Below are 27,672 nucleotides of genomic sequence, written 5' to 3'. Positions count from 1 at the left end.
AATCATAATTTTGAGGTCTCCGAGCCAAAGGAAGCGCTGTTCCAACTCGAAAATGGAAAAATCAATTTGATTTGGCTGGCGAACGAGGGCTTTCTAACCAGCTTTTGCCTCCCACTTTTCTTCACTTTATTTTCGCATTTTCTGTTTTTTATTTTCCCTGTTAACGCTTAAGAACTTTGCATATTTTGCCGCCTCGCCGCTTTCTGGCTTTCTGCTTTTCTGGGCAAGGGAAATATTTTTTAAGACACTTATTGCATTAGGCTGGCTACATGCCACCCCAGGAACCCGAACCCGAACCCGAACCCAAACCCAAATCCGAATCCGAACCCGTTGCTAATCCCAGAATCTGTGGGCCTGTTCAGCCTGCATATGCATTATTAATCGTTGGTGCGGGCTATAGTATACCCTGGGCTTTGATCAGGCTGCGTGACCGTGCTACACTCATATACTTATGAAATTTGATATGAATTCGCCAACTTCTTGAATTTCGCATTTAATATTCTACACTTTTCCTGAAACTCTTTGTACTTTGCATAATTTGGCCGAAAGAGGTCAGCAAATCGGTGGAAAAGAGGTAGACTTTTCTTACCTGCACCCGTGCCTCGGTCAGGTTGATTTTCATGGCCAGATCCTCGCGAGTAAACACATCCGGGTAGTGGGTCTGGGCAAAGGCCGTCTCCAGCTCCTCCAACTGGGCGAAATGAAAAATTAAAGTGCATTTCCTACCCGTTTTGTGTTTTTGCCCCGACTTACCTGTTGCAGTGTGAAGGTGGTGCGATTTCGCCGCTGCTTCCGCCGGACAAAAGTCTCATCGTGTATGGCAGGATGATACGAGTAGCTGGTATCTGGGGAATAGCAGATTGCAGAAGGCGAGGGTATTAGCCACGTTAGGTGTTGCATTAGCCTCTTAATTCAACTAGTTGCAACAAGGTGTAGGAGCATGAGTGCCACTAAGCTGGGATTTGTCTTCTCCAGCGTCGCCATGCACTAAGTAGTTTAGTTGGATTTTGAGCGGATGTTGGAAAAAAAACTCAAACATGATTTGCGGATAAAATGAAATTTAAAATCGTAGAAGGATACACAAGACTTCTGATCTAAAACATTACAAATTAGAAACAATCAATTCATATTTAATTTACTATTATTATTAATTGTGGTTTTGTTCCCACTTTATTTTGTGTAGTTTTTTAAAGCTATTAGGTAGAATGCCATTATTTTTCGCAACATCTTCGGTGAAGCCGAAGTTTTCTCTAAATTTTAAATGACCCAACTATAACTGCCTTGGAATTCATTCATGCCAAAAGTTTTTCTCCACTGCTGTGGCCTTGCTGGAAAACCCACCGCCCTGCCGAATTTTCCTTGTCCACTTGGCTTTTGCTGAAAGCCAGCTGTTGCCAAAAATTGCAGGCTAATTGAATTTTCTAGCAGCAGCGCCATTTTGTATGCTACGAAATATTTTATAACTGCCTTTTGAGCCAGAAAGAGAGACACAGAGGAAAAGGAAAGGCGTTGACAGCCCCACTTGACCTCCGCTCCAAAATGCCCGCTTTTCCAACCCCCCGGAAAATGGAAAACCAAAGTCGAAAGTCGAAAGGCGGAAACTTTGTCGGACCTTTTTTGCTTTTGCTTGGACTCTCGGTTCGTTCGTGTTGTAAAATTAATTTTCAATTTGATTTTAAATAAATAATTAGCTGGCAAATTGCAAAATTTAATTTTAATTTTCTTCTTGCCAAAGCCGAGTAAAGCTGTCCGTCTCTTTTTCTCTGGACCGCCCCCCTCCGTCTCTTTCTATGTCTTTCTGCCTGTGTGTTAACTTTTTTGGGGGGCTCTAATCCGATTAGCTGAAATGTTGTTACTTTGGCATTCATTTTCGCCAGGCCGAAGGTCGTCCCAACCCCTCCCCCCTTCACAATTCTCTAGAGACTCTCTGTAATGCGCACTAATGTTGTTTGCCATGTCGTCTATCTCTATCTCCATCTCTATCTCCATCTCTATTCCCCGGCAAGTGTCGCTATGCCTGCCATCAATTAATATTTAATTATGAAAATAATTACAAAATGTTTCGGCTTCTTGTGCCATCAGGCTCTCAGGTAAGCCCCAAGGATATGCTCTATATATCCTGCTAATGAAGCACGTATTTCGGGCCTAAATCAAGCAATCAAAGAGCTACGCAAAAGCCATGGATTGCGACGCAGGCTAATCGAATAGTCGATGAGTTGAGCTCCGGGCACTCAGCATAATTTTTCCGGGGGCTGGGAAAATGTAGGTACCCATTAGAGGTGGCATAGTGAAGTGGGATCTAAGCCTCGCCTTTTTCTATAAGTATTTATTGAATTTACTAGGCAAATTTCAGGAATTAAATACTTCTCCCTCATGATCTTGAGTTTGTCAGTTTATTTTTTCCCTTAACCATCTGTATAATTACGATCACGACCTTTGCCATTCCGCTCATCACCAGTTCATTCGACTGCACTGCAATTTTCTTGCTAATCAAATTCCTTGCAGCCAATAATTGCCTAAAATGCAAATGGAAATGCCCCAGGATGGCCGGAAAATGCTTCGGGCCGAAAAAGAAGACCGGTACATGTGCCACTGACGTTCAAGCGGCTGGCAATTAGCACAATTAGGTTTCGAGTGCAAATCCCAGAGCGCAGAGCAAAAGCTGCCCAAAAACCGGGCAATAAGAATTTCATGCTGAAAGCTTTGCCCAAAACCGGAGCCAATGGAGTACTTCCACCACCCCATTTATCCCATATTTCCCATTTCCCAGCTCAAACATCAAACGTCATGCAGCAGCACCGGCAGCAACAACAAGTCAACTAACCGCACTTGTCAGGAAGACAGGATTAACAAATCCTTGTTGCCAAATTGATTCAAAAAGTACGCAAAGGGGCGCAGACAAGCCAGTCCAGTCAGCCAGCCACCATCTACATCCCTCTCTGGCAGCCAAGCAACCCGTCTCATTGTGCACCGAAAGAAATGTGGCACCAAGAGATAATAAAAACCAATCATTGGGAATCAGGAGTCGGAAACATCGCAGCAAGTCGATAGTAGAAATATGAAAAGCTTATATATGCTAGGTATTCGAGTATAATTGTACGTATACCACATATTGTCACAGCTTCAAAATTGGCGTCCCATTACTCGGTACCGATTTCTTCGAGTGCACTGAAGCTGCTCTGCGTCTGCTCGTTAGCTGCGCCGGTAATGGGAGATAATTCAATTTTTAAACATTTGGCATAACAAGCGAAACCATCATTAAGGGATTTTCGGTCTGGGAGCAGTCAAGTCAAGAGTCCTTGCAATCAGCTCGACCCCGCCCACTCGGCTGGCCGCCCGGCTCCGCCCACACAGGATACGTATCCGTAAGATACAAGTCTGCAACTTTGTCTGTCTGAGTTGGCTGAGTTCCTGTATCTACACGGGCCAAAATCAATTCTCATTCGATTTCAGTTTCGCTTACTTAATCTGAGAGCCAGGAATTAGCATTCATTATAGTTTTCCTGGGCTGGCCCAGTTTTCCTCCGCCAAGGACCTGCAGCATTCCCCCTGCATAAGGTCGAATTCCCTTGGAAAGTGTCACCGTTTCGATTTCACTGCTCGAAAGTCCGGGCACGCGTTGGCAAAAATTTTAAATTAGTTTAGCAATTGAGAAGCATTCTCGGTGTCAGCTCTTCTTGGGGTGGCTTCTCTCGAGGGGAAGGTAGTGGAGTGAAGTGTCACGTCAAGGAATCACGAATTGGAATCTCGAAAAACAGCGAGCAAATTGAATTAGCTATGCAAATGTGCTGTGGAATTTTGATTTTGATTTGAGAGCCATATTTACTGGTTATGTCATGGGCAGAAATCCAACCCAAGTGGATTCGCTGCGGGATTTTCACTGCTTTGTGATTTTTCATTGCTCCTTGTCGGAAAGTCGGGGTTTTATGTGATATTTGCAGCTAATATAGCTAATATAGAAAGGTTGCTGCTTAAAACCTTTAAGCAACATAATTAGTTATGCAGAAATGATATTACACAACTTTATATTAATGCTGCATCTCCTTTGTAAGGTTCACTCCATGAGGAATCGAAGCCAGGAGTCCAAATTGCATTAGGCTGTCGCAAATCAAAAGCGACAGTCCCTTCGAGGACCCAGCACGCAGGACGCAGGACCCTTTGGGGACCCTAAATGGAACATAAGTTATCGCCTCGCCAGTATGTCCGTCATATTGAATCAGTCAGCAGCAAATAGAATTTGCACCTGATTAGGATTACGTGGCAAGAGAAGTTGCGTAATGCGTTCGTAAGTCGCCCTCTAATCGCATTAGATGGCGCACATTCCTTGAAGAGATGAATACCAACCTTAGAATGGCCGCCCACAAAATGCACTGCAAATTGCGGTGGGGCTTATTTATGGTACAGCACTTTTACAGAGCGGTTGCGGTTGTTAGACGGCGTTGGCGGTTCCTTTTATGGCCAGTGGGTGGGAAAAAATCAATAAACTATTCCGTCGGCGGATGGCGCTTTGATTTATGATTTTCGATAAATGCCTCAGCACTCAGCCTCAATCTGTGGAAATCTGCGGAAATCTGTTGAAATCTGTTGAAACTGTCGCCGCATTCCGATTGCGAGTGTCGAAGGAAAATTTGCATGCCAAAGCATTAACGCTTTGCCATTCGATAATTGCATGAAATGAAATCTGAAATCTGAAATCCAAAATTCCCCACACTCCGTACCACAGCGCCCTTTGCGCTACCCAATACCAATTCCAATTCCAATTCGAATGGATCGCTTCACTTTTCGACACGTTCACGTTTGCTTGACTTTGCCTTTGGTTTGGCCACTCCTTTGCTCCAAAAATCCCCTCCTGCGCTGCATGCGAATATCGATTGGGTTGCCCATGCTTTTTTTTATTCAATTATAGTTATATGGCAGTGGAGGTGCTCCGGTTCTGGATTCTGGATTCGGGTTCCTCGATTCTCGATTCTCGGTTCTGGAGTGCCAGCCAAAGTTTACCCGCCTCGGATTGGTCGGTGGGGCATGGCAGTGGGACTGGGATTGGGATTTGAAATGGGACTGTGACTGGGACTGGGACTGGGACAGGGAGCATGGAATCATTCTGGGTGACGGCGACGAGTGGTGGGCAATAGGAAATCCAATTGAACCGCTGTGGGTTTTCTTTGCACCCAATTCATCGAAATGGCGTTTAATGGAATTTCCTCTGCAGCAAGAATTTTCCGACTAATAATACTTTTAGCAGCTCAAGTAAGTTTTGAAAAGGCATATGCTAGATATTGCCAGAAGAAACTGAATATCTCTACCTCATAGTTTTCAACACTATCTGTTGCCGAATTTCAATACCTTCTCATTCCCATTTCGCATGCCACTTACCCTGCGACCGAGTGGCAACTTTTCGAGGCAAACAGCAAACTGCCAACATGTGCGACCATGAAATCTGATATGCCACAAAGGGAGTGGCACAGGGAGGAGTGCTACCCTGCGTGCAACGTGCTGCTAATAGAATAATTCGTTAATGTAACTACAACTACGCGATCCACAGATATGCCGACAGACAATAATCCATTGACAGGCAGACAAAGTAAGAACAGACAGCGGCGATTATCTTTGGCTTTTTATCTAAATTTAATTCGATGCGTACGAGAAGATTGTACATTTGGCAGTTGGCAATCCATATGCTCCAGCAGATGCAATAATGCAATTAGGGTGGGTTGAAATATCACAACTCATAGATACGAATGTATAAAAATGTACTAGTTCTATGACTAAAGTTGTTTTGGTTGTAAAATCATGTACAATCGATTCTGTTCTTGTGTTGAGTGCACCTCTTATATACTCGGCTTAATTTAATCTTAGATACTCACATGGATGGGTGGCGGCGAAGGGGTAGTCGAGGGTGGGCAGGCGCGGGGGGTGGGGGCCGCAAGGATGCAGGGCGGGGGGGCACTGGTAGCAAAACATTCCTCTGCCCGCGGCTGCAGGACCGAGCTGAAATCGAAATCGAAATCAAAATCAATGACAATATAGCATGGGAATCGGAATCGAAATTGAGAAAAAGAATCTTTAAATTGCATGTAATTTTGATAAATTCACTTGCCAATCACGTCATGACAACGATGATCATCATGACGATGATGATAACGATGATGATGAACGAGAAACTTGTAATTTAAGTGCACAATTGAATTGGAGACATGCGGGTATTGGCATTCCTCCTGTTGGCTTTTTGTGGGGCGACTCTGCGTCGCCTTTAATGTTGTCATATGCACCTCAAACTCAATTCGATTCAATTAAAGGCAATTACAGACTTCTGACAAATCATCCACAATCGATTTCATCTGCTTTTGCATCTCTGTAGCTCTCGATTCTCGTCGCTGCATTGTGTGTCGTCTGCATACAATTAAATTGTCCTCAAACGAATCAATTGATTTAAATTAATTGCATTTGCCGCAAAAGACTCGCCATATAACTATGGCCGCCACTGTAACTGCTCTTGATGAACTCACTTCAGTTATGAGTCGATGTTTTGCGTTCGCCTGGCGCCTTTCTCAATGCATTTTCCAGCTTAATTAGTCGAGGAATTTCTCCCAACACTCATATGCACGGCGAGGGATAGTTGTATCTTTCGGATACAAAGCGGGTAGGAAACGCAGTCAAGCTAGAGATGGTCAGATAGCCAAGATCAGCGAAAGGCGCTGAGAAAGTGCACTCGTCATTTGCCTCAATGAAATTGATATGGGTGGGAAAATGGTGTGGCACATCACTTGAATTCGAGCCATCTTGAATTTAAATTTCAAATAAAAACGTGGTTTTCTAGGGAAATGTTACACATTCCTGTATAAATAAATTATGGCCCATTTGCTATACTCGTGCACACTTTAGGCAACATTTCTTTATGCATACACGCAGCCCGGCCAATTTCCTGTGTTGTTGCAACGATGATGCAGCCTTCCTTCTTTTTGGCTATCACATTTCCCGCTGCATTTCAATTGCAATTAAAATTAATTGTAACTTCTATATGACACATTATCCGCACACAGGCCCATCAACCAAACAGTTGCACCATCCGGATTGCAGGTGGGTCCTGCGCCTTGCTGTGTGCCGACATTTTAATTTATTTGAGTAAATTTGTTAAAAAAATTGCCTGAATTTTATTTATGGTGCTCGCCACACGACTGTTGGCACATGCACCCACCACCAGCACCACCCACAACACCACCCACCGCCCACCGCCCACCGCCCAGTGCACCACAAGTGTTAGCATATCATGTTACAGACTATTTCCGCCAAATTTACACACGCAAAATAATTTAACGTGCTCAGCGGCAGCGCGTGTCCTGCCTACGCTGGTGTCCTGAGTGCACTGAGAAAAATTACGCAGCTTATGTTCTTTCAAATTAGTTAGTTAAAACCTAGTAACAGTTGCACATCTAACAACAACAATTGTGCTGCTACATTCATTTTGATTTAACTGAGTTACTCAGCAAAAGTTTTTTCTGTTACATTCCCAACTAGATTTTTCTAAGTGTCCTTGTACAGCCTCCTGTTTCCTGGTCGCAGATGTGTCCGCGTTCCCAAAAGTCAAGCCCCGACAAGTGGCGCCAATAAATTTCCATTTAGTGCGGGAGCGAATGGGGCACCTCACCTGCCCCTTGTGCGCCGCCCTTCTTTTCGGCCACGCCCCCTCCCCCTTCCACATTTCGCACGCCGGGGAAGGCATTCCATTAGAATTGTGAGAATTTGTAATTTTGCATAATTGTTATATTTGGAGTCCGTCGGCCGCAAAACTCATTTGCCAAATGGAAAATTGCCATTTCGTGTCTAATGTTGCACATGCGGCCTGCCTGTTGGCAACTGGCAACTGGATGCTGGCAACTGGATGCTGGCAACTGGCTGCTGGCAACTGAATGCTGAATGGTTTGGGCCAGGTCCACAGGAACTGGTTGCAAAGTTTTAGTGGCATCGCCAACAGAGGGATTTGCACGGTGTTGGGGCTTTTGGGGCCTGCCAGGCCGTTACTGGTGTTGTTAGTGAATTAATTTCCAGTGAATAATTTATGCTGAATTATTTTGGACGTATTAAATAGGCCCAGCAGAGGGGCAGGCTTTTGCGGTGCCCAGTAGTGGAGCAGAGCAGAGTACCCGGCTAATACTCCCATGTGCATGTGCGTTCACAGATGCGCACGAAAGCCCTCACTTGTGTTGGACCTTGGGGCGTTACATTTAAATCAAATCAAAATGCTATTTCTGAAATTGATTTTTGAAATTTTAATGTCCGGATCGTGTCCCGGAGATTATGTGCCCAACCCGAAACCCACTGCAAAGTGGAATGCTGATATGGGCCTAATTAGTTGGCACAACTGCGAGACACAAATTGGACAGGGCTTTTACTTTTGCATAATTCGCACGGGCAGAAACATTTCGGTAGTAAAATAACCAAGGAAAATAATTACTAATCATAATACCTATAACAGAAGTATTATAAGGTCATTGTAGCACTTTATGAAGCAATAAATATGCGCGTAAACTATTTAACAGCTCATAGAAAAGTAATAAAATGTGTGACGTTCTACTTAAGATTTATGTGCAAATTTTTAGTCGCTCTGTGGCAGCAGAGAAACAAGGTTCAAATTACAGATAAGAACTTACATATGATGCAATATTTTGTCATAATTTTTGCCACATTTTCTATTCTGGCACTTGTTCAGGGAAAAAGAGATCGTAAGTAGAATGAAATCACTCTTGACTGAGTGATACATTTCTTTCGAACAGCAAAGTGCAAAGTGATCCTTTTGTAACCGGAAAATGCCAGCAAATTGTAACAGGATACACATTTACACCGGAAAAAAACGGGTGTTCGATTTACTCTGCGGAAGGCTGTCGAGTTACTGGTAACTTTTTTAATACACGACAGCAATGCGAGAAAAATGATTTTCTCTCGCTAAATTACGGAGACCTCGTCGAGTTGCAAAGAAACCTATTGTATTTACTTGCGGTAATATCTTAAGAATAGATTTAAATGAAATAATGTATTATATATTACAATATATTACTTTAAAAATATGTTTAACAAGTGAAAATCGTAGTCCATTCATACTGGTTAACTTAAATATCAAAAAGTTATGTTGAGTCCTAATAAATTTACCTACATATGAAATATTTCTTAGCGAAAAGGGTGTATTTATGTCCATAAATATTTATTATAACTTTTATATTTTATTGCCTATTCTTACACCTTTAATGCAGCAATCAATGTGCAAATACGTTTATTTTATGACGATCCGTAGTATAAGGTGAGCTGAACTTATTAAGATTCACCAATAAGTACAGAAGACAAAGCCCGTTTCAGCCCAGTTATACTGTGCACTTTAGTCATTTTGAAACACCACCTGAAGATAGTGTACAACCCGAGAAAATGAAGTTCGTGGCCTTGCTATCCTTGATGACCATTGCAATTGGCCTCGCCCAAGGACAAAGGGATGGTGGGTATAACTTGGCCACTTTGCACAATCAATATAATAATTTATATACTTTCATTAGTCAAGTGCTTCATGGAGCCACTGCCACAGGGATTTTGCAGTAGGCAGATTGTAGGGTACACCTATTCGAGAGTGCGAACCAGTTGCGTAAACTATGAAGCCCTAGGCTGCGCGGTTGCGGGCAATTTTTTCACCGACAAAAAAGTGTGTGAGGCCAGATGCAAGCCTGTGCTCACTTTTAGAAACAATCCATTCAGTTATTACGTCGAAGGAGCTTTCGACCAGGCCACCAAAATGTTAAGAAGATTATTGGGTTGAGCTCTGTAAAATAATTGATGTGTAGTATGGAACAAATAAAATGTAATTGAGCTCATTCGTAAAATAATTGCTTTGTAGTTTATTGGTATGCAAATTATAGTTTCATGACATTTTTCAAACCGAATCTAATGATATATGCCCATAATGCCTGGAGTTCGAGTTTTCAGTCACTGGTGAGCAGCTGAAAGCAACACTTCATATCTTCCAAATGAATTTGCTCTCTTGGGTTATCCTAATATGTATCCTAAGTGGCCTTTGTCTTGGGCAAAAGCAACGTAAGTGCCAACTTAACTGAAAAAATTCGGTTTGACTTATGGAAACTTCTACTTTTTAGCCATTTGTAGGTCTGAACCGAATGTGGCTGGAACTTGCGAACAGCAAATTAAAGGGTATACCTATGAAGTCCGAAGAAATAGGTGCAAGAAGTTCAGGGTGAAGGCCTGTAAGGTAACTGGAAACTTCTTCCTTAGCAAGGATGCGTGCAATGCGAAGTGCAAGGACTCCAGGAGGTCTGGTGAAAACGGAATCTTTGAGTTCTGGACACGGGCTATGTCGCAGTTTCAGCAGATGTTTTCATGCCTAATAAGGTTGGCTAGATTTTGAGGTTGCGGTTGCTGATGTACCAATAAATTGCATTGGTAATACTTGTTTAATACTGGTTTTGATACTGCTTATTTACTGAGCACAGTTTACGTTTTATATTATTTGATATATTCCTTTAAATTCATTAACAGCAAGTTTCTATATATTTTTATAGTTATTAAAACCACCTTTAAAGCAGCTGTTTGACTATAGCTAATTTGGGGTAATATAAACTTAGAAAAGCACATTAATTTCTTGGTGATTTTAATCATAACTCGGCTAAAAATTATCATAAACATGAAAGAAAAACTGTTTTGAGCAGCTAATTACCAATACTAACGATCCCTATCCCTTTTTGACGGATTTTGGGAAATTAATTTTTGGGTCAATTTTTGCATTTTTTGTAAGGGGTAACATCATTAAAATTTGCAAAAAATGGCAAAAAAATCGAGTTTCCATTTTTAAACACAGTTCGATTGGAAATTATATTACAAACGCAACGAGGTATACCATTTAATATTCAGACAATTATTTTAAAAGTTGTGGCCAAAAAACTGATTAGATATAGATTCACCAATAAGTACAGAAGACAAAGCCCGTTTCAGCCCAGTTATACTGTGCACTTTAGTCATTTTGAAACACCACCTGAAGATAGTGTACAACCCGAGAAAATGAAGTTCGTGGCCTTGCTATCCTTGATGACCATTGCAATTGGCCTCGCCCAAGGACAAAGGGATGGTGGGTATAACTTGGCCACTTTGCACAATCAATATAATAATTTATATACTTTCATTAGTCAAGTGCTTCATGGAGCCACTGCCACAGGGATTTTGCAGTAGGCAGATTGTAGGGTACACCTATTCGAGAGTGCGAACCAGTTGCGTAAACTATGAAGCCCTAGGCTGCGCGGTTGCGGGCAATTTTTTCACCGACAAAAAAGTGTGTGAGGCCAGATGCAAGCCTGTGCTCACTTTTAGAAACAATCCATTCAGTTATTACGTCGAAGGAGCTTTCGACCAGGCCACCAAAATGTTAAGAAGATTATTGGGTTGAGCTCTGTAAAATAATTGATGTGTAGTATGGAACAAATAAAATGTAATTGAGCTCATTCGTAAAATAATTGCTTTGTAGTTTATTGGTATGCAAATTATAGTTTCATGACATTTTTCAAACCGAATCTAATGATATATGCCCATAATGCCTGGAGTTCGAGTTTTCAGTCACTGGTGAGCAGCTGAAAGCAACACTTCATATCTTCCAAATGAATTTGCTCTCTTGGGTTATCCTAATATGTATCCTAAGTGGCCTTTGTCTTGGGCAAAAGCAACGTAAGTGCCAACTTAACTGAAAAAATTCGGTTTGACTTATGGAAACTTCTACTTTTTAGCCATTTGTAGGTCTGAACCGAATGTGGCTGGAACTTGCGAACAGCAAATTAAAGGGTATACCTATGAAGTCCGAAGAAATAGGTGCAAGAAGTTCAGGGTGAAGGCCTGTAAGGTAACTGGAAACTTCTTCCTTAGCAAGGATGCGTGCAATGCGAAGTGCAAGGACTCCAGGAGGTCTGGTGAAAACGGAATCTTTGAGTTCTGGACACGGGCTATGTCGCAGTTTCAGCAGATGTTTTCATGCCTAATAAGGTTGGCTAGATTTTGAGGTTGCGGTTGCTGATGTACCAATAAATTGCATTGGTAATACTTGTTTAATACTGGTTTTGATACTGCTTATTTACTGAGCACAGTTTACGTTTTATATTATTTGATATATTCCTTTAAATTCATTAACAGCAAGTTTCTATATATTTTTATAGTTATTAAAACCACCTTTAAAGCAGCTGTTTGACTATAGCTAATTTGGGGTAATATAAACTTAGAAAAGCACATTAATTTCTTGGTGATTTTAATCATAACTCGGCTAAAAATTATCATAAACATGAAAGAAAAACTGTTTTGAGCAGCTAATTACCAATACTAACGATCCCTATCCCTTTTTGACGGATTTTGGGAAATTAATTTTTGGGTCAATTTTTGCATTTTTTGTAAGGGGTAACATCATTAAAATTTGCAAAAAATGGCAAAAAAATCGAGTTTCCATTTTTAAACACAGTTCGATTGGAAATTATATTACAAACGCAACGAGGTATACCATTTAATGTTCAGACAATTATTTTAAAAGTTGTGGCCAAAAAACTGATTATTTTATGACCGAAATTCAAAAAAACGGATTTTGGCCAAAATTAAAATATTTTTGATGGACGTTTTAATCATAACTTGGCTAAAAATTATCATAAACATGAAAGAATAACTGTTTTGAGCAGCTAATTACCAATACTAACGATCCCTATCCCTTTTTGACGGATTTTTGGAAATTAATTTTTGGGTCAATTTTTGCATTTTTTGTAAGGGGTAACATCATTAAAATTTGCAAAAAATGGCAAAAAAATCGAGTTTCCATTTTTAAACACAGTTCGATTGGAAATTATATTACAAACGCAACGAGGTATGCCATTTAATGTTCAGACAATTATTTTAAAAGTTGTGGCCAAAAAACTGATTATTTTATGACCGAAATTCAAAAAAACGGATTTTGGCCAAAATTAAAATATTTTTGATGGACGTTTTAGTCATAACTTGGCTAAAAATTATCATAAACATGAAAGAAAAACTGTTTTGAGCAGCTAATTACCAATACTAACGATCCCTATCCCTTTTTGACGGATTTTGGGAAATTAATTTTTGGGTCAATTTTTGCATTTTTTGTAAGGGGTAACATCATTAAAATTTGCAAAAAATGGCAAAAAAATCGAGTTTCCATTTTTAAACCCAGTTCAATTGGAAATTATATTACAAACGCAACGGAGTATACCATTTAATGTTCAGACAATTATTTTAAAAGTTGTGGCCAAAAAACTGATTATTTTATGACCGAAATTCAAAAAAACGGATTTTGGCCAAAATTAAAATATTTTTGATGGACGTTTTAGTCATAACTTGGCTAAAAATTATCATAAACATGAAAGAAAAACTGTTTTGAGCAGCTAATTACCAAGACTAACGATCCCTATCCCTTTTTGACGGATTTTGGGAAATTAATTTTTGGGTCAATATTTGCATTTTTTGTAAGGTAACCTCATCAAAATTTTAAAAAAATGGCAAAAAAAATCGAGTTTCCATTTTTAAACACAGTTCGATTGGAAATTATATTACAAACGCAACGAGGTATACCATTTAATGTTCAGACAATTATTTTAAAAGTTGTGGCCAAAAAACTGATTATTTTATGACCGAAATTCAAAAAAACGGATTTTGGCCAAAATTAAAATATTTTTGATGGACGTTTTAATCATAACTTGGCTAAAAATTATCATAAACATGAAAGAATAACTGTTTTGAGCAGCTAATTACCAATACTAACGATCCCTATCCCTTTTTGACGGATTTTTGGAAATTAATTTTTGGGTCAATTTTTGCATTTTTTGTAAGGGGTAACATCATTAAAATTTGCAAAAAATGGCAAAAAAATCGAGTTTCCATTTTTAAACACAGTTCGATTGGAAATTATATTACAAACGCAACGAGGTATGCCATTTAATGTTCAGACAATTATTTTAAAAGTTGTGGCCAAAAAACTGATTATTTTATGACCGAAATTCAAAAAAACGGATTTTGGCCAAAATTAAAATATTTTTGATGGACGTTTTAGTCATAACTTGGCTAAAAATTATCATAAACATGAAAGAAAAACTGTTTTGAGCAGCTAATTACCAATACTAACGATCCCTATCCCTTTTTGACGGATTTTGGGAAATTAATTTTTGGGTCAATTTTTGCATTTTTTGTAAGGGGTAACATCATTAAAATTTGCAAAAAATGGCAAAAAAATCGAGTTTCCATTTTTAAACCCAGTTCGATTGGAAATTATATTACAAACGCAACGGAGTATACCATTTAATGTTCAGACAATTATTTTAAAAGTTGTGGCCAAAAAACGGATTATTTTATGACCGAAATTCAAAAAACGGATTTTGGCCAAAATTAAAATATTTTTGATGGACGTTTTAATCATAACTTGGCTAAAAATTATCATAAACATGAAAGAATAACTGTTTTGAGCAGCTAATTACCAATACTAACGATCCCTATCCCTTTTTGACGGATTTTTGGAAATTAATTTTTGGGTCAATTTTTGCATTTTTTGTAAGGGGTAACATCATTAAAATTTGCAAAAAATGGCAAAAAAATCGAGTTTCCATTTTTAAACACAGTTCGATTGGAAATTATATTACAAACGCAACGAGGTATACCATTTAATGTTCAGACAATTATTTTAAAAGTTGTGGCCAAAAAACTGATTATTTTATGACCGAAATTCAAAAAAACGGATTTTAACCAAAATTAAAATATTTTTGATGGACGTTTTAATCATAACTTGGCTAAAAATTATCATAAACATGAAAGAATAACTGTTTTGAGCAGCTAATTACCAATACTAACGATCCCTATCCCTTTTTGACGGATTTTTGGAAATTAATTTTTGGGTCAATTTTTGCATTTTTTGTAAGGGGTAACATCATTAAAATTTGCAAAAAATGGCAAAAAAATCGAGTTTCCATTTTTAAACACAGTTCGATTGGAAATTATATTACAAACGCAACGAGGTATACCATTTAATGTTCAGACAATTATTTTAAAAGTTGTGGCCAAAAAACTGATTATTTTATGACCGAAATTCAAAAAAACGGATTTTGGCCAAAATTAAAATATTTTTGATGGACGTTTTAGTCATAACTTGGCGAAAAATTATCATAAACATGAAAGAAAAACTGTTTTGAGCAGCTAATTACCAATACTAACGATCCCTATCCCTTTTTGACGGATTTTGGGAAATTAATTTTTGGGTCAATTTTTGCATTTTTTGTAAGGGGTAACATCATTAAAATTTGCAAAAAATGGCAAAAAAAATCGAGTTTCCATTTTTAAACCCAGTTCGATTGGAAATTATATTACAAACGCAACGGAGTATACCATTTAATGTTCAGACAATTATTTTAAAAGTTGTGGCCAAAAAACGGATTATTTTATGACCGAAATTCAAAAAACGGATTTTGGCCAAAATTAAAATATTTTTGATGGACGTTTTAATCATAACTTGGCTAAAAATTATCATAAACATGAAAGAATAACTGTTTTGAGCAGCTAATTACCAATACTAACGATCCCTATCCCTTTTTGACGGATTTTTGGAAATTAATTTTTGGGTCAATTTTTGCATTTTTTGTAAGGGGTAACATCATTAAAATTTGCAAAAAATGGCAAAAAAATCGAGTTTCCATTTTTAAACACAGTTCGATTGGAAATTATATTACAAACGCAACGAGGTATACCATTTAATGTTCAGACAATTATTTTAAAAGTTGTGGCCAAAAAACTGATTATTTTATGACCGAAATTCAAAAAAACGGATTTTGGCCAAAATTAAAATATTTTTGATGGACGTTTTAATCATAACTTGTCTAAAAATTATCATAAACATGAAAGAATAACTGTTTTGAGCAGCTAATTACCAATACTAACGATCCCTATCCCTTTTTGACGGATTTTTGGAAATTAATTTTTGGGTCAATTTTTGCATTTTTTGTAAGGGGTAACATCATTAAAATTTGCAAAAAATGGCAAAAAAATCGAGTTTCCATTTTTAAACACAGTTCGATTGGAAATTATATTACAAACGCAACGAGGTATACCATTTAATGTTCAGACAATTATTTTAAAAGTTGTGGCCAAAAAACTGATTATTTTATGACCGAAATTCAAAAATACGGATTTTAACCAAAATTAAAATATTTTTGATGGACGTTTTAATCATAACTTGGCTAAAAATTATCATAAACATGAAAGAATAACTGTTTTGAGCAGCTAATTACCAATACTAACGATCCCTATCCCTTTTTGACGGATTTTTGGAAATTAATTTTTGGGTCAATTTTTGCATTTTTTGTAAGGGGTAACATCATTAAAATTTGCAAAAAATGGCAAAAAAATCGAGTTTCCATTTTTAAACACAGTTCGATTGGAAATTATATTACAAACGCAACGAGGTATACCATTTAATGTTCAGACAATTATTTTAAAAGTTGTGGCCAAAAAACTGATTATTTTATGACCGAAATTCAAAAAACGGATTTTAACCAAAATTAAAATATTTTTGATGGACGTTTTAATCATAACTTGGCTAAAAATTATCATAAACATGAAAGAATAACTGTTTTGAGCAGCTAATTACCAATACTAACGATCCCTATCCCTTTTGGACGGATTTTTGGAAATTAATTTTTGGGTCAATTTTTGCATTTTTTGTAAGGGGTAACATCATTAAAATTTGCAAAAAATGGCAAAAAAATCGAGTTTCCATTTTTAAACACAGTTCGATTGGAAATTATATTACAAACGCAACGAGGTATACCATTTAATGTTCAGACAATTATTTTAAAAGTTGTGGCCAAAAAACTGATTATTTTATGACCGAAATTCAAAAAAACGGATTTTGGCCAAAATTAAAATATTTTTGATGGACGTTTTAATCATAACTTGGCTAAAAATGATCATAAACATGAATGAATAACTATTTTGAGCAGCTAGTTATCAATACTAAAGGTGCCAGTTTTTAGTCGTTTGAAAGCTGAGCAATGGAGACGAGGTTTGTGGTCATAACTTTCCTTATAATCTACATACTGGCCCAAACGAATGGTAAGCATTCAACTAACTAACCTTATGATATCCAATGAGATGCCCAAACTATTTGCAGCCAATTGTGGCAAGAAGCCAATTGTGGACGGGAATTGCGACCAGAGAATCAAGGGATTTACTTATGAAACCGCAGAAAACAGATGCAAAAAGTTTAGGACAAAGGGTTGCACAGTGGGCAGAAACTATTACCGCACCAGAAATGAGTGTAATTCCAAGTGCAAGGGATGTATAAATTTGGGTGGCTTCATGAACCGAGATTCGGAAGAAAGTGAAATCGATGACTCCTGGAAGAATGGTTCGGAAGCAGGCGAAGTTGAAACCATCTCGAAAAGAGTTCTTCCGAAGTTGGTTAACAGAGGCTTGGAGAGAAAAGAAATCGTTGACTTCCTTGTGGCATCCAATCAGTTTATGGACATGGTAGCAGCCTTCTTATATTTGCTTCGATCACTTTGATTGTTTTTGGGCGCCACTGTGAACTACTTAAGGAATTAAAAACTTTACCATATACAAGTGATATTCTGTTCTTTACATGTTTTCTGGTTTTACATTTTTCCCTGACCGTTTCCTACTCCACTGAAGGTGTCTACTTTTGGGCCGAACCTGCTAATTGTCATCACCTGCGATTTTCGCCACCTGAAGTGGAGTTGTTGCAGGTGTTGCTGTTGCTGTTGCAGTTGCAATTGGTGCGGCAACTGTCGCTGCAGCCGGCAACTGGCGACGCCAAGCCAAATGCAATTATCCAATTGCACGAAATGCACTTGGCAATGTTTGTGGCCTAGACAATGCAACACAACTCGCTGTGTCCCAGTGTGTGTGTGTGTGAGGGTGCTGGCGTGTGTGTGCGTGGGTATCTGTGTGTGGATGTGGCAGCAGCACACGCGAAATTCAATTAAGTGCGCACTAAACAGCGCAACGATTTCGATTGGACTGCGCTCCCTGAAACGCCAAGCGAAAACGCGGTGCACGTGGGAAAATCCCATGTAAGTATTTTTATTTTAAAATATTTTAAAGTTTGATATACTCCTCAAGAAAAATTGATTGTTTCTAGCATTGGTCCATCGAGCCGCATACTTTACCAAATTCACGTTATTATTAGTTAGTTTTTCACAGTGCAGGAAAACGGATGGAAAATGCTAAGGGGGGCATGGCGCAATGCTGGTGGAAGGGCCTGCAGATTGGTGGAAATCTGTGTGGTAAGCCTTTGTTGTCCACTCGGTCCTCGGACATGGGGTTTAGTAATGGAAGCTGCGCTAGTTTCTGCCACGAGCCGTCGCCAAAAACGGGGAAATTCAATCAGAGCGGGAGGATTACGATTTGGAGGGGACTTTGGATGGGGGCATGGGGAGCACAGCAGCGGATGTGGATGCAGTGTTCGCCAAATTGCATTAGGTGGCGGAGGGATGCTGGAGTAGCCAGCTTGAAAGGTCTAAAATCGTTCCGAAAAGGCTGTTGAACCACTCCGTTTAATGGCTCTTAAACTATTTGTTGGTTAGCAAATTGCATTGCTTACAGAAATGCGTAACAAATAAGATGGCGTGCAAGACTGTGTAGAAGTATAGTTTTCTACCAAATTGTTAGTTAATTATATTCCCAAAATTGTACTTTATATGCAATCACAGCTGATTTCGAATTTATTTCCATAGGCCTTTCCACAAGTGCACAAAATAAAATACGAAATTAACTCAAAATTAATTAAAACGCATCAGAACATAATGCAATTTGCTGCAGAGGCAGCAGCGACAAATGCTGAGGGCATTATGCAACAGCTGCAGCTATAAAAAGTAATATAAATATAAATTAATAATGTCACGAATGACGACAACAACAACAACAACCACGGCGTGGAGACAAAACGAGCAATTGCATTAATTGAGCAAACAACAAAGTGGGAAATGCACTGCGTCTGGACAACGGAAAGCCCAACAACATTGGATGCACATGAATATGGATGAGTCTGGACGCCAATGCCAATGCACTCTCCATGCAACAAATGCACTTCGCAGCGCCAGCAAAAAAAAAATAGCACGAGGAGCAGGAATTATCAACTGTCGCTTGATTAATTTGAATTAACCAAATTAAAAATGGAAACACAAGTCAATCAGCGAGTGCAACACCCAGCAGCGATGACTCGTCATGGGCGACCAAAGGGGTCATCAGACCCAGTATTCTATGGTCTACATTTGATGCTGGAATAAGAAAAGAAAGCCAACTTTCAGCCCCTCCATAAATTGATTAATTGTATGATCATTTTCGGTGAGAACCCAAATCCAAATTCGGCTCAAATCAAAATTTGGATCGGCAGATACAAATTTGTGTGCAAATACCATATATGCTGAGTCAAGAAGTTCAGAAGGAAGTTTTCCCAGCATTTTCACAGCCCCTTGAAGGTCAGAAGCGGATAGGCTGACCACCGACCTGCTTTCATTCAGGGGCAGTTGCACTAATGGACTTATCGGCCGCTCGAATCTCGGAAACACAGATTCGCAAGAGCGCAGTGCAGCTGGAAAGTGGCATAATTCGCAGCCAGAGCAGAGACCAGGCTGCTGCACTGCCTCCGCTGTTGGGTATCACATCCATGGGCATATCCACGTGCGCATCCCTGCTCCGAAGCCCCGTCCCGCTGGCATTAGAGCCACTTAAACGCATTTGCGAAATTGCCCACCGCCGCCCACCCACCCACACACTCGTTTAGCTCTAGTTTTCCTAGTTTTCATAGTTTTCCCAGTTTTTTGTTTGCCCCAAACCGAAAGCGCGATAATTTCCCACTGAGGTGAGATGATATGGTACTGGAGCAGTAGGAGGAGGAGGATGTGGAGGTGGGTGGCGATGAGGCTATCACTTTTGCCACCGAAGTAAAGTGCATCCGTTTTTAGAAATGTCTGCCTGTCCGACCGGCGTAATCAAACTAAACTGGCGCAGTCTGCCACTGATGATCCAACTTGGAGTGGGCTTTGATATGATGGATACAGTAAAGCTTCCCGGTGTGGGAAGACTTTTTCAACTGCATACTGATATGGCAGTAGCTGTGAGCTATTGAGAATCTTGTATCTCAGTTAATATACAAATAAAATATGTACAAGTGGTTACGCTTCCATGTGTTGGGAGTCCCCACTGTCTAGTCAAACCATTTGCATATGCCCCATCTAAGTATCCCTCTTGATTGCAGTTTTGGTTGAGCGTTTTCCTTTTTTGCATATTTTTTGCTGCTTTTGTTTTGTCTCGCGGCGCATTAAGCGAATTTGCGAGGTTCGAATTTGATTGTGTCAATTGGCTCGCGCCTAGAATCAGAGAATCAGGGAATCAGGGAATCAGAGCCTCGGCGTAAATCGCATCCAAATGATGCCGTGCATTTGGCCGTTGAGCCACCCACCACAACGAATCAGCGCCAGAATGCTGCACTGCAAAAAATGAGCGTAAATTGAATTAGCCAGCCGTGCTGCACCCCGCCAGTTTTTCGTGTCCAAGTGTCGCCAGCTTATCCCAACTCGAAAGCCAAACGGAGCCGATTCCAAAAGCTAACCCTTCAATTAGTGCCGCATATGTGCTATATACACATATAGTATAGCATGGTATGGTATATCATCATCTTCGGGGCGCCCGCATGGGGTGTAAAATCGGTGGATCACCCCTACTGACTGGTTTTCTTGTTTTATAAATATTTTGATTGAATTTGCTGTTTAATTAAAGCAAATTGTTTTGTGCATTTCACTTGGGCGGGGGACGGGAGGTGTTGCTACCGTATATTTATTAAGCTCTGTGGGGGGTCGTTAAGTGATTGAGAAACGCAGGGGAAAATTTAAGTGGGATATGACATTTTCCAGGAGTACGCTGACCAAATCAAATGAATATGCCCTGCACAGATTATCGAACTATCATTGTGTTATAAATTGAATTAATGCTTAGAAAACAGAACCTTATTGTAGTTATTAAAGGCAATGATTTCAGCACTATCCATCTCTTTGAAATATTAGCACTGTGACACGTCTCATTTGCATATGGAATGTGCCTGGACGAGAATGTGTGGACCCCAATCTATCCATCAATTTGGAGCATTCACCAATTCGATGCTCAATTCAATCAAGCAATCAATAAACATGGCCGAACTAACCTCCTTCGACTAGCGTTCTCTGCGGTAATTCCATTTGCTAATTTAAATATGCCAAATTGTATTTTATTTGTATGCCGTCCTATTGCACCGCCCCCTTCAGTGCGCTTTCCCCCCTTTTTTGCCCCCCACCGCCACCCATGCTTCCCTAATTGAGTTGAACGAATCGCACAGAACTTGGCGACGAATGGAAAACCGTTCGTCAACTCCAATTGACTCCTATGTGGATCCAGTCAGCCACCCCCCGTTCGCCACCCACCGCCCCTTTCGCGTGGGCGTGGCATCCAGTGGAGCGTTGAACGTTTGCATGGCTGCCAATTAATTTGCGGTTGATCAATTTAATTTGAAACTTCGTTTTCCCCCCATTTCTTTTTTTTTTTTTGGTCCGCTCTTTGGCGAATTATTTGCCATTGATTTTGGTACCCTTGCTCCATCTCCTTTGCGCACATGGGGAATCGCAATCCACGAGCTGCCTCCTCTTTTTTCCTCTCTTAATTACCATCAATTATTCAAACTGCATTTGCGGAGTGATCAACTTTTGGTCTGTCTTCAATTAAGCGGCGAGTTTTCAACCGAAATGCCCCCCTTCTTTGCTGTTCATGGCAATCTCCTTTGGATCCTTGCTGCCGAATACTTTATGCATACACCAATTTTGGTTTTAATTCTTTTTTCGCCTCGAATCCCCGATTTTTTACTCCTTTGCACTCCAAGTGCTTCACGAGTTTTGTGCGATTTCTCACAGGAAAGGCATCGGCACAAACACTTTTGCCAGACACTTTGCGACTGGCACACAAAACACACACTCCAGGACTCCAGGACGCAGGACTCTCGAAAGCCGAGATTCTTATCACACGGGAACTCATTAGGAATTTCCTTAATGCAAATTAAAAGCGTCTAAATAAATTATGAGCACAGTGTGCTGTGAATTGAAAGCGAAGTCTGCGATTATCTTTTGAATCAGATGCTTGAGCATGTCAAACAATGGAATCCTAACGTTCTTTAATCTTTTATATATGTGTTTAAATAATAATAATAGAATTTTCTTGAGGCACTGTTACAAATCAAATGGGAACATATGAGATATTACCTTATTACCGTCCGTGAAAATTTTGGCAGCAATACTTCAAGCGTCTCACAGAAGAAAATCCCTTGCCGCTCTGTTTTTTTTTTCTGCTTTTTAGCGCTGAGCTCGACTTGAGTTGAACTTTTTCGCAATTTTCACAAAACGAACTCACGTAAGGCAGAGGTGCGAAAGTTTTCCCGAGCGTCTAAACACTTGCCAGGAAGTTTGGCCCAAAGTTCTCAGCAAGGATACGTGGGCGAAACACAAAGGATGTTGGCAAAGTTAAAGATTCCTCTACAACAATTACACGCTCAATCTCAGAGGTAACAGGCCGCAAAAGGTAGTTAGTTTTGGGTTAAGAGCACACACACGTAGATTTGGCACTTGAAGGATATGGCTGTTTTCAGGGAGTTTTCAGTTTTTCCAGCGTTTGTAGGCAGCACCGCTTTTTTGCCGACGGAAAAGCTTCCTTTAGCGATTGCAAAGTGTCATTTAATCCAGTTGGGTAATACGTATTTTTCGGGCTTTTCGGGGGATTTAGTAAGATCTATATGGCATATATAGTGTGGATGGTGTTCGACCGACCGCGTGAAACGTCAGAATGCGAATGATCTAACGGTGCTTGCCGCAGTCGCGACGTCGACAGCGCAGTCGGCTGCAAATTAGATCTGCGTCGGCAGAAAGATGGCTGCGGGTGGGAAAGAGATGGATGAGGAGGAAGAGAAGGAGAAGGAGGAGGAGGAATGGGGATGATGCCCCTAAGCGCCGCCTTTGCCATTTCCCGTTATTTTCGCTCGCGCATGCGCCGCCCAGTCAGCAAACCAAAGCACAGTTATTTCGAGACATATACCCATCTCGCTCGCTCACCCAACCCCCCCAGTTTCTCTCTCTCTCTTGCTCTTTCTCCGTCATGTAAGACAATTTTCTCGCGCATTTTCATTGTGGAAATTGAATTTTCGGCATGGAGAGCTGCAAAAACAAAAACAGAAACAGAAACAGCAACAGCAACAGAAGCACAGAAACGTTGAAGGGGCTCTCGTGTTCCTAATATCCCTATCTACTCTTATCCCTATCTACTTTATTTTATTACACTTTATTTAGGTGGCAAGGCGAAGGCGAGAGAAAGAGACGGGACTAGCCCCAAGGGGGGGAAAGAGAGCGCAAACAACTGAGGCAGCCTTAAATTGGATTTTCATCGTTAAGTGTGGTGAATGTGTGTGGGGTGGGGGCGAAGTGAGGGGCACGGGGGATGCGGGAAGAAATGGGGGCTGCGGGAAGAGCAAGGCGAAGCTTTTGTGCTTTGGGTGTTATTCGGGAGAGGGAAAGAGGAAGAGAAAGAGGATACTAAAGCAGTAACAATAAGAAAACGATTACTCACCGTTGGTATTTATTTGGCATATCATTTCTCACCCCTCACCCCACCCCCCGCACTCCGAACTTTTCTCTTCTTTTTGCCCCACTTGACAACTCAATTTATTTAGATTAATTTCTCATCTCGGGCAAAAAAATAAATAACTAAGTGAATTTCAGTTAATTTATTATGGGGCATCATTGTTATAGCTACCCCCTTTTTTGTTTCCACCCCCCAAAAAACAACCCGTATAATAGCAATTCCCAATCCCAGTGACGCCATCTTGGATCCCATTTATTATTGTTTGCCTGAATGGGCTCCTCTAGCTGTCCTTCGCCCCCGTCCACGCCCCCTCGACCTCCCCCCTTTTAGCCCCCTGGCTCTTTGGCCACAATTACGAAATGAATTTGTGGCCTCCCGCAGTCCCTATTCTTCCCCCCTCATGCACTGCCCTAATTTCTTCACCAATCTCACCTGAACCCTTTTTATGCCAGATCTATTAAAATATTATCCTAATATCAAGCTAAACAAAATCACAATCTTTTAAATGAAATGTTCTTTGAAGAAATGCTTTCAAAATTGCCGTGATCTAAATATTTTCCATATTTTGTTGTACAACTGCTTTCTTTTCTGTTATCATAATCTGGTTTTGAAGACTCGATCTCAGTTTGAGAGTATTTTTCAAAGTGTTCTGAATTTGGCATTTTGGGCGTGCAGGATAACTATTCAGTTTCTTCGGGCTCTCCCACGTTTATCCCCTGGACTGGCGCTCCTTTCTTTTGGGGGAAGCCTGTCAGGCCTGCAAATTGGCGCCCTGATTTATGACTTTGTCTATTGTTAGCCAACTTCCTTTGCCACCCAGAAGACCCTGGATTTCGCCCCTGCCCCACTTCGTTAGCCGCCATCATTAGTTTGTATTTTAGTTTCATTTCCAATCCGAATTTCATTTCATTTTGGGCTTAAATTTTGTTTTGTCCTCTTTGATTGCGTTTATTTTCCACTCCCTCTGCATTTTCGGCGCTTTTCCTGGTTGGTTCGTTTTAGTGGAATTACTTGCTTCATAATAGATGAGTCTGGGATTCGTTTTGGACGCCAGAGAGAAGGCGTGGCACTCGGCTCCTAACGCCTCTTCCTTTGGCAGGTGAGCTCCTTGCAGTTTGGAGGAGGGAAAAAGATTTTCCCAGCCACCGCAGCTTCTTTTAGTTCTTCTGTTGCATTTTCCACTTCGGGTGGATGATTTTATACCAGTTTGCTTGTCATAAAGCTGCGAATATTGGCAAAGCTATCAGTTATGCGGTAAGCTGTAGTAATCTTATAAATCTATTGATTCTTGACCGTCTAATATACAATTATAATTTTATAAAGATTACTTAGAGAAGCGCTTATTAATAACTTAAGCAAATGGCCCGCTTTCTGCGTCCTCTAACATTTCAACTAAAGTACTTATTTATTATCCCTTTTGCAGCATTTTGCCCGGCAGTTCCTGGGTGAAATTTATGTAATTTATATGGGCACTTGACTGTCTAAATTGCCTGCAGAGCTGAGCCCCACCCGGCAGAAAAGCGCCTCAATAGCGGGGCCATCTCCAGTTTTCCATCCATTTCCCCCCTCCACTGCGGCGCTTTTCCAGCCCCCCCACACACCCTCCGCCCCTGTTGGAGCACGCTTTGCTGCCACTTTTTATATCATCTACTTAGCCCTAATGGCAAATAATTAATTTCCAGCTTCCGCGAAGCCAGTTCTAGCCTGCCACGCCCCCTGGCCGCACCGCCCACGTAGTAAATGGCCGCCTGTAACTGCAGTTTCGCAACCAACCCCACCACCCCGCAAAAAACCCCCCTTTGCTGGTCCCTGAAACGACCGTTTTCAATTTACAAATTGCTTATTTTTCGAAAACCAAATTGCGAGTGCCTCGGACTTTGGCGAGGAGTGAAAACCGTAACTGTAACCGGATCCGGATCCGGATCCTGATCCGGGACCAGGACGAGGCCAGAAGCAGCAGTTAATGCATTTTACGTGCGGCCAGTTGGGTGGCGGCAAATGGGGGTGGGGGTAAGTGTGCTGCGGCGAAGGCATCTCAATTACGTTTATAAATTTTCCAAGCCAAAATGGCGCAGCCTCCGAAAATGAATAGCCGCCCGAAAGGGACAGCACGAAATGGGGGAGCGAGATGGCAGGCGTCAGGGGCGTTGATGGGGATTTTGGGGCGATTAATAGCCCCTTCATAACTCAGCGAGATGCCGTAGCATACGAAGCGGTAATATAACAAGAAACCTCAAGTTTGCTAAATATGTTATAAGAACATTTTCTAATATATACACACTATCATTTTGTTAAAATGTCTTAAAAACCATTTTTAATGTGGCGTACGCCATTGAGCTTATAAGCACCAGTCTCCCCGGGAATCGGATGAAAAATCAAGGGAAGTGCCCTTTCCGCTTGTCGAAATGTTATTAACTTCTTTTGGACCAAATTGCATTGCGGTTTCTCTGGCCCAACAGGCATCCCTTACCAGTTTTTCTTCAGCAGCCCGACCCCTTCATCACCTGACTCCTAAAAAGCGATACCCGTTTATTTATGATGCGACATTTCAACTCGCATTCGTAGGCCTGAAAGGAGACCCCAAAATTTATTGGCGCCATCAAAAATTGTTGCAGGCACACGAGAAAATAGTGCATCGCTGGCTATAAATACTGAAAATTTTCAAAACCATTCCGAAAATATTCAAATGATGTGCATTTCAAATTAAATTAAATTTTTATTGAAAAAATTTAGGACACATATTTATTTGCTTAGGTACTAAACACAAACTTGTCAGTGTATATTTATTACTGGCCGATGGGTTCAGCAAGGGGCTGCAGCCACGCCCACCGCCCAAGCAAATGGCCAAGACGCCATCGCTGCCCTTTCGGTTTTATGGCCTACGCATCATTTGGCTAAAAGAGGCAAGAAAGCCACCACAGCATCCAAATCCATTTGGAGGCATGTCTTCGACTACAATTTGGGAATAAAAGTTGGGAAAAGGCGGTGTGGCATGGTAATCGTTCTATGAAATGCCTAAATAAAATAAATGGCTAAACAGAATTACGGTGAAAGGAGCTGCGGCCCAAAGGGATCTGGAATGGCGCTTATTCAATGTTATTTATTTGGAGAGCGATATCGCATTTATGATATTTTATTTATTATACGGCTGCACATAAGTGGCGAATTTCTTATTTACGACGGCCGTTACTTGGCTCTTATTTTATTGCTCGAAATAAGTGTTTTTCGGCAGCGAATCCATTTTGGTGCATTTTTGTTACTAAACAATTTAGCTCTATCTATGTAATTTGTTCATCATCATAATTTGTTGATCATTGGATGCCATCTTTCCACTCTTAAAGCCAGCGAAATTAATTAAAAGCGCAATTAATTTGTTTGACAGCTGAAGAAAACAGACGCCAAGCTTTTGGTTTATTGTAAGGGGGTAGAATGGGGGGCCAAAATGGCTGAAATGTTGGAGGGACGGGGAGGGGGGAGAGGGAGGCGGTGGAAGGGAGGCTGGCTTTTTTCTCCTTTCGTTTGTCTGATTCTGTCGGAATAATAAAAGTAATTTAATTTTAATGAAATTGTTAATACGAAAACAATTTCATTTTGCAAAAAGTTTTGCCTTGGCCAACAGAGGAGCAGAGAGGGGGGGTTGGAGGGGGGTGGTAGAGTGAAATTGCTCGTGACAATGAGTGAACGGGAAAACAACAAACAAACAAACAAACGAACAGGAGTGTGAGAAAAAGAGAAGGCCAAGCCAGCAAACAAAAAACAAAAATGCCGTCGCAAAGCCAAACAAGAAAAGCACTGCACAAGCGAAAGAGACGGCTAGAGGGAAAGAGAAGGAGAGGGAATGCGAGAAATGAAATGCTGATGCGAAGATTTAATAAATGAAATTGGTGTGTGATTAAAAACACAAAAACCAAACGAAATCCATCTAATCAACTTTTGCTGCCGCCTCACTTTTCCTCTACTTTCTCCTCCTCCTTTTCCTTTTCCACC

The 27,672-nt window shown here is 40.5% G+C and overlaps 7 protein-coding genes across 7 annotated transcripts in view; 6 read left to right on the top strand and 1 right to left on the bottom strand.

Moving 5' to 3' along the window:
• LOC6542504 (homeobox protein aristaless) overlaps nt 1–22,896 on the bottom strand; it is a 35,851-nt gene extending 12,955 nt beyond the window's left edge. Inside the window, exons 1-4 of the mRNA XM_015159804.2 lie at nt 22,317–22,896; nt 5,865–5,988; nt 754–845; nt 590–691 (exon numbers count right to left, since the gene is read on the bottom strand). Of these exons, the coding sequence (XP_015015290.1) occupies nt 590–691; nt 754–845; nt 5,865–5,961 (291 nt within the window). The 5' untranslated portion in view covers nt 5,962–5,988; nt 22,317–22,896. The remainder of the gene's footprint in view (nt 1–589; nt 692–753; nt 846–5,864; nt 5,989–22,316) is intronic.
• Nucleotides 8,619–9,296, top strand: LOC26526567. Its single transcript, XM_015160046.2, has 3 exons — nt 8,619–8,724; nt 8,784–8,994; nt 9,246–9,296. Exons 1-3 carry the CDS (start codon nt 8,651–8,653, stop codon nt 9,294–9,296), a joined length of 336 nt encoding a protein of 111 aa, XP_015015532.2. The 5' UTR covers nt 8,619–8,650.
• LOC26526222 lies at nt 9,340–9,851 on the top strand. Its single transcript, XM_015159987.2, has 2 exons — nt 9,340–9,481; nt 9,540–9,851. Exons 1-2 carry the CDS (start codon nt 9,415–9,417, stop codon nt 9,794–9,796), a joined length of 324 nt encoding a protein of 107 aa, XP_015015473.1. The 5' UTR covers nt 9,340–9,414; the 3' UTR covers nt 9,797–9,851.
• Nucleotides 9,951–10,451, top strand: LOC113564103 (kunitz-type serine protease inhibitor homolog beta-bungarotoxin BF B2 chain-like). Its single transcript, XM_026979010.1, has 2 exons — nt 9,951–10,071; nt 10,131–10,451. Exons 1-2 carry the CDS (start codon nt 10,005–10,007, stop codon nt 10,397–10,399), a joined length of 336 nt encoding a protein of 111 aa, XP_026834811.1. The 5' UTR covers nt 9,951–10,004; the 3' UTR covers nt 10,400–10,451.
• LOC26527046 lies at nt 10,971–11,486 on the top strand. The gene is made up of 2 exons (XM_015153099.2): nt 10,971–11,116; nt 11,175–11,486. Exons 1-2 carry the CDS (start codon nt 11,050–11,052, stop codon nt 11,429–11,431), a joined length of 324 nt encoding a protein of 107 aa, XP_015008585.1. The 5' UTR covers nt 10,971–11,049; the 3' UTR covers nt 11,432–11,486.
• LOC26526593 (kunitz-type serine protease inhibitor homolog beta-bungarotoxin BF B2 chain) lies at nt 11,586–12,086 on the top strand. Its single transcript, XM_015153098.2, has 2 exons — nt 11,586–11,706; nt 11,766–12,086. Exons 1-2 carry the CDS (start codon nt 11,640–11,642, stop codon nt 12,032–12,034), a joined length of 336 nt encoding a protein of 111 aa, XP_015008584.2. The 5' UTR covers nt 11,586–11,639; the 3' UTR covers nt 12,035–12,086.
• On the top strand, nt 17,064–17,577 carry LOC26526446. Its single transcript, XM_015160022.1, has 2 exons — nt 17,064–17,124; nt 17,183–17,577. Exons 1-2 carry the CDS (start codon nt 17,064–17,066, stop codon nt 17,575–17,577), a joined length of 456 nt encoding a protein of 151 aa, XP_015015508.1.
• Nucleotides 22,897–27,672: the final 4,776 nt, after the last annotated feature.

Source organism: Drosophila erecta, unplaced genomic scaffold, assembly GCF_003286155.1.
Source record: "Drosophila erecta strain 14021-0224.00,06,07 unplaced genomic scaffold, DereRS2 tig00000055-arrow-pilon, whole genome shotgun sequence".
Taxonomy (NCBI): Eukaryota; Metazoa; Arthropoda; class Insecta; order Diptera; family Drosophilidae; genus Drosophila; species Drosophila erecta.
This window is presented reverse-complemented; position numbering and strand designations above follow the sequence as displayed.

Excerpts from the sequence above, each read along its gene's own strand:
- LOC26526567 (XM_015160046.2), top strand. The coding sequence starts at position 8,651 with ATGATGCAATATTTTGTCATAATTTTTGCCACATTTTCTATTCTGGCA. Across the intron at positions 8,725-8,783 it reads CAGGGAAAAAGAGATCGTAA|TGATCCTTTTGTAACCGGAA; the intron begins GTAGAATGAAAT and ends CAAAGTGCAAAG. Across the intron at positions 8,995-9,245 it reads ACCTATTGTATTTACTTGCG|CAATCAATGTGCAAATACGT; the intron begins GTAATATCTTAA and ends CCTTTAATGCAG.
- LOC26526222 (XM_015159987.2), top strand. The coding sequence starts at position 9,415 with ATGAAGTTCGTGGCCTTGCTATCCTTGATGACCATTGCAATTGGCCTC. Across the intron at positions 9,482-9,539 it reads CGCCCAAGGACAAAGGGATG|TCAAGTGCTTCATGGAGCCA; the intron begins GTGGGTATAACT and ends TACTTTCATTAG.
- LOC113564103 (XM_026979010.1), top strand. The coding sequence starts at position 10,005 with ATGAATTTGCTCTCTTGGGTTATCCTAATATGTATCCTAAGTGGCCTT. Across the intron at positions 10,072-10,130 it reads TTGTCTTGGGCAAAAGCAAC|CCATTTGTAGGTCTGAACCG; the intron begins GTAAGTGCCAAC and ends TCTACTTTTTAG.
- LOC26527046 (XM_015153099.2), top strand. The coding sequence starts at position 11,050 with ATGAAGTTCGTGGCCTTGCTATCCTTGATGACCATTGCAATTGGCCTC. Across the intron at positions 11,117-11,174 it reads CGCCCAAGGACAAAGGGATG|TCAAGTGCTTCATGGAGCCA; the intron begins GTGGGTATAACT and ends TACTTTCATTAG.
- LOC26526593 (XM_015153098.2), top strand. The coding sequence starts at position 11,640 with ATGAATTTGCTCTCTTGGGTTATCCTAATATGTATCCTAAGTGGCCTT. Across the intron at positions 11,707-11,765 it reads TTGTCTTGGGCAAAAGCAAC|CCATTTGTAGGTCTGAACCG; the intron begins GTAAGTGCCAAC and ends TCTACTTTTTAG.
- LOC26526446 (XM_015160022.1), top strand. The coding sequence starts at position 17,064 with ATGGAGACGAGGTTTGTGGTCATAACTTTCCTTATAATCTACATACTG. Across the intron at positions 17,125-17,182 it reads CATACTGGCCCAAACGAATG|CCAATTGTGGCAAGAAGCCA; the intron begins GTAAGCATTCAA and ends AACTATTTGCAG.